This window comes from Pteropus alecto, unplaced genomic scaffold (genome assembly GCF_000325575.1).
Source record: "Pteropus alecto unplaced genomic scaffold, ASM32557v1 scaffold8, whole genome shotgun sequence".
NCBI lineage: Eukaryota > Metazoa > Chordata > Mammalia > Chiroptera > Pteropodidae > Pteropus > Pteropus alecto.
In genome coordinates, this window is record NW_006494609.1 from 14,745,419 (window position 1) to 14,759,648 (window position 14,230).

Here is a 14,230-nt window from a genome sequence, read left to right on the forward strand (position 1 = left end):
TCCTGAATATGGAGAGACACAGCTTGGCTATACTTGTGGGAGTCAAACAGGTGAAGCTATGACACCATTTAATAGAATATCTCATCTTAAGTCTGAGAAAGATCCTTTTCTAAATACAAAATCCTTTCTAAACTTTTTAGAAAAGCAGTTAAAATTATTCACTGAAAATAAAGAATCAGATAACACCCTTTGTGGACTAAAGAATATTGTATATGAATAGAGGTGAAATAAAGTAGGATCGTATTTTCTGTAAAAGAGCCTGAACGGAATAAAATCAATTCTTTATATCAAAAATAAACACATAAATAATGGCTGCTATTTAACAAATCATAAGCTCTAGTTAACAACTGCAATATCTCTGTATTTAATAATTTTGAAGACATTAGTGAATCCTGTTTAAAGATGCCAAAAAACCTTTCCTGTGGGAAAATTAACCTTTTCGTTCAAAGCACTCTTGGAGGTTACCTGAAACAGCCTCTCGGAACTCTGGGGCAGCGCTGCGGGGGAGTAGGTGGGGTCCATTTCCGTGAACTCTTCTGCAAAGTTACTCACGTCTAATTCATCTCGGATGACGGGTTTAAATGGTGCGGGCACTTTTTTGGCAGCTAAATCATCCCAATTTATTTTCTAAAACAGAGAAAAGAATATTAGTACAAAGTAGAAAAATCAGCAAAGTTGAAATATATTTTCTAAGAACAACAAAGCCAGAATGGGATTTTAATTGATCAGTAGAAAGGCATATATTTCAAACTAACGATTAAAAAGATATGTTTTTATAACCACGAGTCCATTTTCTGACTGCAAGCTTACAGCCTCAGCCAAGATTATGACCAAAAAGTAAAGACTGCTTTTATGTCACTGTGGAGTCCCACGGTGTCCTCTGGGGGGCACCAGGACACCTAGTTTACCCTTCGGGATAACAGAAAAATTGTATTTGTTCTGAGCCTCCTGAGAAAGGTGTTAAGCCAAAACAAAACAAAAACAAAACTGTAATAAAGGGCTCTAAAATGCTTTGTGGATAAGAATGTTAAGTGTAAAGGCATATTCCCTATTTTCTAGAGGCAGTGTTATTTAGCTCTCCTCCTGTACCTGGCTTTTCCTCCTGGTCATCGGGACAGATGAGAAAATAAACACACTCACTATAAGTCTTGCATTTGTTTACATCTATAAGTTTAAATGATACCCTCATACTGATATAATCACTGCGTTCTCATTCAACTGTATTCAAGCATTATAAACACTGCCTCTTCTCTTCCCCACGGCATAATCCAAGCCCCATCTCCACTCACATCAGACACTTACTCTTTGATAAATTGCAGTTTGATATTATTCAAATTCAACTCTCTACTTTGTTTTCTTTATGCTCCTTCTATCGCTTAATTCGACCTCAGATAATACATACTGAGTCCTACAGATATCTATTAAAATATTTTTTTGACTCTAAGATGTCATCATGGATAGCAAGAAATACCATTATTTATGTACGATCAAGAAAAAGAAGCATTATTAATCAGAATAGTAAGAAGTTGTCCATTGTTAAGATGCATACTGATTTGAGAGATGATAAAATGAGAAACTTGCATTTTTAGGCTGATGACATTCTGTAAGTTTATCAACTAACAAAATTTTATTATGCCCTCTTGTGGAGGCAATGGAGAGAAAATCATTAAATGAGAGATCTTCACATTTTTCAGCTAGAATGGGTTTGAGAGATCATTTAGCTTATCTCCTTTCTTTGATCCAGAAGGAAATCGAAGCCCAGAAATAAGAACTAACCGTTGCACGTAAACATTCACTAGGGAACAGTCGGGATTCGAACAGTCTCTTAACTTTCTAGTTAGTGTCCTTTCATCTATGTGGCTGTAATGTTTTCCATCACAGGTATATGATTTGTGCTAGGCCACTGTACATACAGCAAAAGAAACTTCTAGAGTAAAGGAGTAATTTAAAGAAATATGTTGTTAGCAGGGGAACATTAAGTATGTAGAAAACTGAATGCTATTACGATCCTCTCTACTTCTACTCAGTTTAGGTTTTTACAGGTTAAATTCTGTTTTTCCCCAAAAGTGTCCCTGTCATTTAAAAAGTCAAGGCAATTAACCTAAAATTACTATTCCAAGCTACAGAAAAAAAGAAATTTCTCTAACATGAAAGATATAATATTCACAAATACAGGGAACCATGAAGAAAAAGATCCTAAGAATATATAATTGGGGATATTTTGTTTGAACATTTTCTGGAACTTTCCCTTGTTATTAATTTTTGAGCCAAACTTCTCAACAAGATATTTGAAATCACTGGTCAAACAATAACCTTTCCAAGCCATATGAACCTATGAAATGTACATACTGAGAAATTAATTTGATTCTAAATGTATTTCTCGCTATGTTACTGAACTACTGTAAGATATAGAGTAATATTTTTTAAAATGGTTAGACACTGAAATAAATGTGCTCTTTTTTAAGCACAGAAGTACAGAGATAATTCTTATTATTCTCAATTACTATTTGTCTTTTTATATTTAAAAAATAATAACATGAAAGCTTACTGCACAGCAAAGTTTTCTCTTTGCTTTGATGCTATTTTCATTCGTTTTGGTGCTAATAATGTAGTTTGGGTGCTAATAATGTAAAAGCTCAGTTTGCAGAATAAAAATAAAACTTGGACAGTCCCTTTAGACCATAAATATTTAAGTCATGCTTCTTGATATGCTTAAACTATGTCAAGGTCATAAGCTCAGGGTTTTAGAAATAAAGGTCATAGCATCCCAGGTTGACCATTTAAACTCAAATAACTGGCCAACTCGGTCAATTTCACTTTTTTTTTTTTTTTTCCCCAAACAGTTATCTAAAATTTTGGTGGTTTTTTGGGGGACAAAATTGAACAAACTAAGTTGAGCAGATGTGTTGGTGTTCTGTAGAATGTTCTCACTGGGCTTCTTCAGAATAAAAAAAGCACTATCTCAAGTACAAAGAAAATAAATGAGTAATTCTCCATGTGTTACAAATACATAACTAAGAAATAGGTAGATTTTTAACTTTCTAAGATTTCTCCTGGGAAAAGAAGAGATGAAATCACTATCTAAAAGGTGTAACACTTTGACTCTTGAATTGAGAGAGAAGTAAAAAAATATAACCAAAGTAAAAGTCTCCTCAGTACATATGTGTAAATCTTGGTATCATAAATGAAAACCAATACTCAGAAACTCTAATTACAGCTGACTCTTGAAGAACACAGGTTTGAACTATGCAGGTCCACTTATATGTGGATCTTTTTTCAATAAATATACAGTCAGCCCTCCTTAACCCTGGTTTTTGCATCCAAGGACTCAGCCGCGGATTGAAACAGTATTTTTGATGTGGCTGGGAATCTGTGGATACAGAGGGCCGACTACATGCATTGTTCTACACCATTTTATATAAGGGTCTTGAGCATCCTCGGATTTTGGTAGCCCGGGGTGGGGTGGGGTGTGTGTCCTGAAACCAATCCCCTTGAGAATATCAAGGGATGACTGTAGTTAGGTTTGGGGGGAGTCAAAAGTATGCTGAGAATTGTGACTGCACAGGGGGGTCAATGTCCCAAACCCCCACATTGTTCAAGGGTTAACTGTACGATGTAGAAAATTGAGTGTTATGATCCTCCTCACTCCTGCCTCAGGGAGAAAAAGACCATTTACGTCTCTAAAGTAGAATTATGATCCTTCCAAAAGGGTCCTCGTCATTTAAAAAAGGTGCAATGTACTTGAAAATAGGGGGAAACGGACTCCAGAAGGGACCATGTTCACTCACGTCCCTAAGAATGCTGAGTACCCTGAGAACGGCAGGGCACAGAAACCGTCTGTTCAATAAATTTCACCTGAAAAAAGAGATGTTCTTTGATTTCATCCGCATCGCGTGGGCCACATCCCAATCTTTTCTTGGGATCTTTCATCAAAAGACGCTGAAGTAGGTCTTTAGCTAAAGCACTCATCTCTTGGGGATACGGAGGCTCACTTTTTAATATTCTCCTGTAGGCAGATAAAACTTGCTGTTAAAACACCCAGAGGATGACGTTAGAGTGACTGTGTTCTTACCAGCAACGAGTTAGCGCAACACACTTTGGAAGTAAATTACGTGTGAAAAATATAAAAAAAATTTTAAATACGAAATAAAATTTCTGAAACTTAAATAAGCAGAAACAAAAAGTACTGGATCATTTTTCACTATAACTCAATCCTAGTAAGAAGCCACCATCCCAAATATTTACTTGGAGAAAAAAAAAAAAAGGAAGGCTTGGGGCTAGATTAGACTTCCTATCTGTGGACTAGACGCTATGATCAAAGATTTCACACTGGACATAACTCTTAAGAAATTAGGGAAGGGAGTTCAGCACTCAGATTTGAAAGGACAAAAGAGAAGGATGAAGGCAGAGAGAGCCAGAACCACTTGGATGTGGCTCAACTTCTGATATCGGAATGGGATGAAAGCATCTGCTTCATTACCTGCTACAATGAAATATGCAGGCAAGCCCTAGAAGACAAGTGGCACTCAAAAACAGAGTGAAACCTGCTCCACATTATTATAGAAGATTAACAATTAAGATAACCAAGGTTCTTGCTGAAATATTTGCATTTATTCTAAGGTCACAGAAGAAATCAATCTAATCAATCTAATCGATCTAATCAATGTACCTTTGCCCCCTTAAAAGCCAGATCAGTAATTTAATGAGAAAGAAATAATGGAATGAATTGATTAAAATTAAGATCTTTCCCTGTGTGCCAGCGAACATAAGGGGCCAGCGGGAACGCAGAAAGGAGGAGGATGAAGGCAGAGAGAGCCAGAACCCCTTGGATGTGGCTCAACTTCTGATATCGGAAAATGAGCACTAGAGCTGGAGGCTTGTCATGGGATGAAAGCTGCTTCATTACCTGCTACAATGAAATACGCAGGCAAGCCCTAGAAGACAAGTGGCACTCAAAAACAGAGTGAAATCTGTTCCACGTTATTATAGAAGATTAACAATTAAGATAACCAAGGTTCTTGCTGAAATATTTGCATTTATTCTAAGGTCACAGAAGAAATCAATCTAATCAATCTAATCGATCTAATCAATGTACCTTTGCCCCCTTAAAAGCCAGATCAGTAATTTAATGAGAAAGAAATAATGGAATGAATTGATTAAAATTAAGAAGCTGAACACAGTATACATGGAAAGAAACAGTTGCTCTACTATTTTGACTTTGCAAAAAGATACCCTCTTGTGAATTAAAATAGGAATAATTTCTATGGAACAAAAACAGATAATATATTTGTAAGAGACAGTGTAGTGTCATAAGAACATGAACTTTGGAGCCAGATTGCATCCAAACTCAGAGTTCGATAAGCTCTGCTGCTTACTGGCCATGTGACTTTGAGATCATTACTCTCTTTGTACCACGGTTTCGACTGGAAAATGGGGATAACAATACCTACCTAAAATGGGTATTAAGATGCTTGAATGAGTTAAGACACGATGTACAACGCTAAGCACAGCTCAGGGAACACGGCAAATGCTTGCTAAAATGAGCTACTGTTATATTCTCTCCTTCTAAGGCAACCCACCAAGAAAATAAACACAGAGACGGTAGCAAGTAGCCACTGAGAATCTGTGAAATGATACAACTGTAATTTTTGACTAAAACTCTAGCAATGTTGTTCATTTCAAAGCTAATTCTACTTCTAGCAGTCCATCCGGGGAACCTAAAAAAATGATAGAACAAGTAAAAAGATAAGCAGTATGCTCTTTTCTGTGAGATTCTTTAGAATTATCCCATTGCTCACTGCTCATCGGGGTTTTCAGCAATAGAGAAAATCCCTGCTCAGATCAGGCGCGGGCATATCTGACAGAGAAACCAGGAGCTCTGTCTCTTAGGAAAAAATAAGCATAGGCTTTTCCATTTTCTCCACTTTTCATGTACCTTTGCAGGCAAGAATTAGTGGTATAAAAAGATCCAGCTATAGATAACGCTGTTGCTGACATTCACTTTTCTGAACCGGGGTAAAGAAATAAGCCCTTGGCTGACGTCACCTGAAGTACTAACTCCACATCGTCAATTACTTCTTAAACCTGAGTCATCTGACGTTTACCGGAGTCTACTTTGTGCTGGGCATTGGGGAAAGGTGTGGTCAGTCATGTCAAACACGCTGGGTCCAGACACAAAAGGAGGGGCATCGAGAGAGCAGTGAGCACCCAAGATCAGGAATGGCCCCATCTAGATGCCCAGACTGGAGAGAGGAGCAGAAAGAGGCCTGCGAACACCTCCAGGAGGTGGTCTGGGCACAAACAGCAGCCCTGGTGTGCAACCTGGGTGTGTGGCAGGTGCCCCGTGCAGGGGACTAGAGTTTGAGACTCAGATGAGGCAGGGATCAGACCAGGAAGAAACTGAGCAGAAATCTGGAGGAATTCTTGTTGAAAACAGAATGAGGGAACATGGAGAACGACCAGTGACAGCCCCAAACCCTCGCCTACCCTGAGAGAGATGGTCAGAACCAGCAGGAGGAGACTCCGGCGGATGCTGACGAGACCCACTCCAGCTTGAGAGGTGAAAGCAGGAGCCTCGCAGAAGGAACAGCACTTAGGCTACCTGCTGTCTCCGTAAATGGAGTGGCACAGGGTTTCCTTAACAGGTGCGTTCTGAAGCCTCTTCCTGGTAGGAAGCTGCATGCCAGGAACAGGACTGGAAATGGAGGTGGGGTGGGAAGGAGAGAGCTCACAGCAGGCTTAAATCCTCTCTTCCCAAGAAGATGATCTTAGATTCACCTTCTTACGTTGTTTCCTTGAAACATACTGGGTCAAGATAAATGTCAGCCATGCCCGGTTATTGCGAAGTCACCCCTGAAGGGTGAACTGTGTCTGGCCGAGACGTATGAGCAGTCACACGGGCCCGGAGGGATTTCTGGTCCAGGACTATTTAAAACCCTTTCGGAAAATGCAAGCTTCTTTGTGTTCTCTCTTATCTCCAGTGGTGTTCCTGTGGGGTGTCCTAAGCTGTGCCCATGGGGGTTAAAAGATACAGTTCCTGTATTAAGCTTCCCGTGGTGGGATGGCCCACACCCACCCACTCGGTCTCATGAGTGTGTCCTTTCAACCAGGCGGGTGGTCGAAAGCACTCCTGGTGAGGACACGTTTGATGCTGTCACGCTGATGCACTGTTTCCTGACCTGTATCTTAGAAAGCTCAGTAAAACCAGTGCCAGATTGCAGCCTATTACGCCCCGTGAGTATGAACTCCAGTCTGAGTCCTAGAACACGTGGCTGTGCACGACCGCACGGCGGAAGCGGGGACACAGGCAGAGTCCCGTGATGCCTGTCCTCACAGAACTGGAGCATCTCGCAGCAAGAGCGGGAGACAGTTGTCAGGTGTTGCTACGGCTTTACCTCTTCCAATATACTTGATTTCTGAACTAGTTAATAACCTAGAGCTGTTTCTTCTTGCTTCTAAATAAATCACAGAGCCCTCTGTAAAATCGGACCAGGCTCTGAGTCGATCACACTGAACTCTTCTCGTGTATGTTATTTAATCCACACAACAATCCTATCAAAAGGCCACTATTACTGTCCCTGTTTCACAGACGAGGAAAGAGTCCTTTCAGAAAAGCAAGAAATATATATGAATAAAAATTTCAGGCAGATATTTTAGAATATGGATAACATTAATATTTATTTACAAGAGTAAGCACAGAACATAGCTAAGAAAATTTTGTAAAAGAATAATTGGGGAGGGTTTGCATATTATATATGTATTATAACTGTATTATAAATGTATTATATAACAAAATTGTAAAAGTAAAGTGCTAGCAAAGTAAATTAACAGTCAAATCAAGTGAACGGAAGAGACTACTTGAAAATATCGAAGCATATAGAAAAACTTACATTGTTTTTAAAAAGTGACCAGTCAACGTAAGGAAGGCAGCACTGTTCGACAAATGTGTTGGGGGCGGGGGGACCAGTTGTTTGGGAAATAAATAAAAGCAGGACCCTTGCCTTATGCCACAACCCCAAATAAAGTCCAAATGGATTGAGGAATTACTTGTAAAAAGAAAAATGAAATAAAATTAAAATTTACAATAATATAAAAATTAATATAAAATTTCTTCCTATTCATGGATGTTAAGTTTCTGAAAACCCCTGTGGTAAAAGAAATTCACAACTGATTAGCTTAAGAATTTATGTAGTAAAGGGTAGGGGAATCAAGATGAAAACTAAACCTATGATAGAAGGATGGATAGATGGGTCGATATATAATAAGCAAGGATGGTAGAATATTCATGGTAGAATCATGGCAGTGAGTATATAGGTATCCACTGTAATAGATGAAATTTTTCATAATAAAATGTGGTGGAAAAAGTGAACCAGTGAAATTCTGCACACGTGTTTTGTATGTTCACTAAAATATAGCAGTAAAGAACTGTCCCAATAAAAAAGTAAAAGGGGTCAAATATGTGGTGATAGAAAGAAATCTAACTATGGGTGGTGAACACACAGTGCAATACATATATGACTTACTGTTGAACTGCTCATTCGAAACTTATTGGATTTCGTTAACCAATGTCACCATATATAAAAGGAAAGTACCAATGGCCCTTAGATCAACGGCGCTAACAGTCACGGGCGATGCTCATCTCGTCGCTAAGGTCTCCACCGAAGTGTCATCCTATCAGAGTGGCCATCTCTGACCATCCTAACGAAACTAGCTGTTTTCTCACATTCTCTTATCACTTGCCTTTATTTTTATTCATGGAATTTACAGGCCATTCGATATTTATTTGTCTATCATTTACCTCTCCCAACTAAAATACAAGCTCTAAGGGAATAGGGTTTCTCTTGTTCTGTTCACTCAGGATCTTTCTTCCTCAGTTTCAATAGATGCCTGCAAATAACTTTTCCACTTTTTTGCAGACGGCATGCATTCTCACGAGTTGTTTATTTGTATTTGTCCTCCCTTTAAAAGTTCACGATCTTTCCTATTTCGTAACTTAATGTTGTTGACTTTCACTCCCCGGTTCTCATGTGGTACCAGAATTATAGAATCTCCTATATGCCTGCCTGAGTTAGAAGGAGTTTTCAGTAAACTACACTTATTCTAAATTTTTGTCCAACATTAGGGGAGTAAAGCATACTATGTAAAGCATATTATGCTGTATTTGCATAATCAATGGTATATTATATAGCCATTACAAAGTTATATTTACAAAATGTCTGTAATCAGAGAATGCTTTTAAATTTAGAGAAAATTTTATTTCTAGCATGAGCACAACATTATATATGTGAAATTTTATTTCTAGCATGAGCACAACATTATATATGTGAACAGACTAAAAAGAGATATTAGCAGTGTTTCTCTCTAGGTGCTATTACTATTTTCCTCTTATGCATGTTGTAAAATAATAAACACTGCTTTTAGAATAGGAACAATAGAGTGAACTTCATTTACAAGGTCGCGACCCACTGAGAGTGGCACAGACTGCCAAGGATGCCAGGGAGTCCAGAGCCTCCTGTCTGCAGACTCCGGTGGGTGTTTCCCACCATCTGAAAGCTATTTTCTTTCTTCTGTGCTCGGCCCATGTGAACCTCGTTGGTACTCCCAGCCCTACATTTTATTTGGTGCTTTAAAACCCCCTACTTCCCCTCGCCCCCCGGAGAGTGCTCAGAGAGCAAATTAATAATACAGAACGATTCAGCTCTACCGCACATGATGCTATAAGGCAGGAGTAAACGGATCTAAAGGACGACGAAAGGAAGCAAGAAAGGAAGCTGGGGGTGTGGTACCCAGGGAAGGGTCATTTTCACCCTGCTCTTCTTCCTGCTGCAACCCTCCCATCACTGGACTGTAGTCTGAAGCTGCTGCGACTGCATCGCGTAGAAGAATGTGTAGGTGAATAGCTACTGTGACAAACATCAACAGATTTAGGGAGTAACTAGTCAGAAAAACCCTGGGAACACAGATGTTGCTATTAGGTACAAAAATACCTAAAATGAGGAAGAACAGAAAAACAACCAAACAGCATATTGAGAATCAAGAAGGCTTTATAAAATATGCCAACAAAGGATTTTACCATAAAGACATAAAGAGTATAAGAAAGTCAAAGGAAAAAGAATCTCTTCTTAAAAGAGGGTGAGAAATAATGATACTTGTAATTATTCTACACATGACTCTAAAAGCAATGCATCTAGAAACAAAAAAATTTAAACACAAATGAGCTAGGTTCAAGGTGTCATTAACACGGATAAAATATAAAAATACAACAAATTACTGCTTGATTTTGTTTCAAGATACCATAGTATGTCACACAAAATCAATGTATTAAAATAATTACCTACAGAGAAAACACTTCTCAGGAGGACAAATAATTACCTAAACCTTTTGTAAAGGATGCATAGGAGGCAGACGTCTAAAATGGTCCTCAAAGACTGCTCACTGCCTCCCTAGGATTGGGGCGCTGTGTAAACCCCTCTCCTTAGTATATGTTGCACCTAGAGACTTTCTTCTGAACCGGTATTAAGCAGGAAAGATGCTAGGATGCCGCTTTCGTGATTAGGTTACAAAACGTTCCCCCTTGCTAGAAGACTCCCGCGCCTCCCCAGCCTGCATGACGTGAAGGAGCGGGGCACCGTGTTTGGCGGGCCCGCAGAGCAGGGACTGAGTGTGGTCTACAGCCAACAGCCAGCGAGGAACTGAGGCTTTCAGTCCAGCAACCCTGAGGAACTGAAGCCTGCCAACAACCACATGCACCTGGAAGCAGATCCGTTCCCGACTGAGCCGTGAGATCACCACGGCACACTGCAGCCTGTGGGTGACCTTGCAAGGAGAGGACTTAGCAAAGCTGTGCGCAGATTCCTGGTCCACAGAAATTCTGAGATAATAAATGTGTATTGGTTTAAGCCGCTAAGTTTTGAGCAATGGATAATGAATAACTACTACAAGACCAGACAATAAGTACTTTGAACTTGGTAAGCTCTATGGTCAGTTCTGCTGCAGGAGCACGAAGGCAGCCAGAGACGATGTGTGAACGGTAAGCATGGCCGTTTCTGATAAAGCTTTACTGATGGACACTGAAATTCGAATTTCACATAATTTTCCCATGTCACAAAATACTGTTCCTCTTTTGATTTTTTTCTACCATTTATGAATATAAAAACAATTCTTAGCTCACAGGACACACAAATAACAGGCAGTAGAAGAGATTTGGCCTGAGGGCTGTAGTTTGCCAACTCCTGACCTAAATAATACAATTAGAGCTCTGTTTAATATCATTATTTTGATAACACTTAGACCTGAACTTATGTTTATAGTAGTAAAATGAAACACAATAAGAAACATATTTTATTGATGGATAATGAAATATCAAATAAACATCTCTTGGCAAATATTTTTTACATTTCAAAGACAGAGAAAGAGACAAACGGCCCTGTCACAGATGATGGAAGAGCTGAGAACAGAACGTGTCCTGATATATTCAATCATCATGGTGATCAAAGCCCCGCCAAGTAAAGGGCTCCTTCCCGGAGGGGCGGCAGGACAGCTGGTAGAGATGCCACTGGCTGGGTGGTTACCCACCATGCAGCAGTAATGTGCTCCCTAAAAGACGATGGTCTACACGGAAAGGCTAGTGGAGACACATCAGTAAGGAATGCACACTCTATAAGAAATAGACACGCAGAAAAGCTAAAGAGTAATCATTCCAATCTCTAATGCTGACAATTTAGTATTTTTCCAAAATGGTACGAAGATGTGAGGAATGTGGAAGTGATGCCACATGAATAATTAAGTGAACCAAAAAGGGATACTCTAGTAGATTATCTTCGAATACCTAAAGCAACGTCCAAAAAAAACAACAGAACTTTCCTATGTTCTTTAGACAGCACAACCAGCACCGACATGCAGAGGTCAGAGGAAGCTAATTTCAGCTTATGTTAAGGGGGGAAAATTGCTGTATGGCTGAAGTTGTTCAATAACAGGAAGGGCTTCCTTGAAAACCGTCTAATAGTGCCTTCTGTTCATCGATGGCACTCAGAAAGGACAGGACTGTCGGGGACACTGATGAAGGGAGTCTTACGTCACTGAGAAAGTTTTATTCTCGTTCTAAATTCTTTTATTGTGAAATCGGATGTGCCAGAAAAACAGCTCTGTTCTGATTTCAGGCTACCTGTAGACAACAAGGGACAGGTAGATAACTTGGGATATACATTATTTTGAAGCATCTCAAGTCAGAAGTACAAAAAGGATGCAGAGTTCGGGGAAGGTGACAATAATTAAGGAATGGAGGAATTCAATGATGAGAAAAAGGCTTGGTGAATAATTAAGGTATTTGGGGACAAGAAATGATACATTTATCTGAATGGTGCACATTTTTAAAAGAACAGACTATGAAAGATTTTACATCAGGAAAGATAATTAGAATGATTATCTTGAAAGGAAAAGGTAATGTAAGATAATCCAGTCATTACACTGCTTGTAAATGTTAGGAACAAAAATCTATGGAATCCTAAGTTAACACTAAGCTTTGAACAAAATACAACAGGACAAAGTGGATAACTGATTAAAGGGAAAAAATTCTATTTAAATTCTTGAAAAATCTGCTTTTGTTTTCAGATTTTAGAAATCTGATTCAAGCTCTCTTTCTCTCTCTGAATGCCAACTGACTGGTGTATAAAGGCAATAAAGCAATTTGAATTTGAACATTACTTGGTTCAGAATGTTTCTGCCCTCATAGCCAGCAATATACCATCTCTCTACGGGCAGACCTGGGGTAGAAAGGAAACTAAGAAGATTGTTTGTGTCTGTGGAATCAAAATGAGGGGACTTAGTCAGAGGAGCCACTATTTAATGTCGTCAGGTGAAGGCCGCCCTTTGCACCTGTCACCATGACAAGTATGACCTCGCGAGGGTACCCAAATTCTCAAGACTATGGCCAAGGTTTCCTATAATTCTGAAACATTTTCAAACTGTCAAAAAGCCTATTTAAAATAAGCCAAGTTATATTGAGAATTTTTAGTAACGGCATGATTTTAAATATAATTTTGACAAGAAATATGCTTGATCACTTAACTTCAGTATTAAATAGCTGGAACAGCGAGAATTTATTTACTTCCTAATCTGTCCTATACAAGATTCATTAAATTTTTTCAATTAAAGTAAAACTGTTGTTCAATAAACTACAAAGTATACAACTTGGTAAGTTTTGACATATGTTTACACCTGGGAACCATCACAATCAAGATAACAAACATACCCAACGCCCTCCAAGTTTCCTTGTGTCCCTTTGTCATCAATCTTGCCCTCCCTCCAGTCAACTGTCCCTCAGTCTCTTCCCTCACTTGAGCTAATTTACACACCCAGAATTTCTTGAATGGAGGGGAGGGTGGGTCAACTTGAGGAAGGACCCTAAAGATTTATACTGTTAATCTTTCTTCCAGCCTTCCCTGGAGAGACTCACAGCCTTCTGCCAGAGTAACTGTTCACTGGGGAAAAGAAAACAATCAGATCCTTCAAGAACTACTGGACACTGTTCTGAACTGACACATTCAGAAGACCTAAAACATCACTGGGGCTCACCAATCAGAGTAGGGGCTTGCTGAGGTCAGGTGATCAATGGGGTTTTAGCTTGGGTCCATCTCACAGTGGATTCAGTGGGTCCCTGAACCCATCCTTTGGTTATTTCACAGTTCCAGAATACATAATTGGAATAGACATACTCAGCAGCTGGCAGAATCCTCACATTGGTTCCCTGACCTATGAAGTGAGGGCAATAATGGTTGGAAAGGCCAAGTGGAAGCCATGAGAATTGCCTCTATCTAGAAAAACAGTAAACCAAAAGCAATACTGCATTCCTGAGGGATTGCCGAGATTAGTGCCATCACCAAGGGCTCGAAAGATGTAGGACTGGTGATTCCCACAACTCCATTCGACTCGCCTGTTTGGCCTGTGCAGAAGACAGAATTCTAAGTTTCAACCAGGTGGTAATGCCAGTTGCAGCTGCTGTTCCAGATATGGTTTCACTGCGTGAACATATTAAGACATCCCTTGGTACCTGGTATGCAGCTCTTGATCTGGTATATGCCTTTTTCTCCGTCTCTGTCCATAAGGCCCACCAAAAGGAGTTGCGTTCAGCTAGCAAGGCCGGCGATGTACTTTCACTTTCCTACCACAGGGGCATACCAACTCTCGAACCATCCATAATTTCCTTTGCAAGGATCTTGACCACCTTTCCCTA

The 14,230-nt window shown here is 39.5% G+C and overlaps 1 protein-coding gene across 1 annotated transcript in view; it reads right to left on the minus strand.

The window, feature by feature from the left end:
• The window catches only part of RPS6KA5 (ribosomal protein S6 kinase A5), a 96,781-nt gene that overhangs the window by 18,939 nt on the left and 63,612 nt on the right, over window positions 1-14,230 (minus strand). Inside the window, exons 7-8 of the mRNA XM_015599783.2 lie at window positions 3,856-4,006; window positions 466-627 (exon numbers count right to left, since the gene is read on the minus strand). Of these exons, the coding sequence (XP_015455269.1) occupies window positions 466-627; window positions 3,856-4,006 (313 nt within the window). The remainder of the gene's footprint in view (window positions 1-465; window positions 628-3,855; window positions 4,007-14,230) is intronic.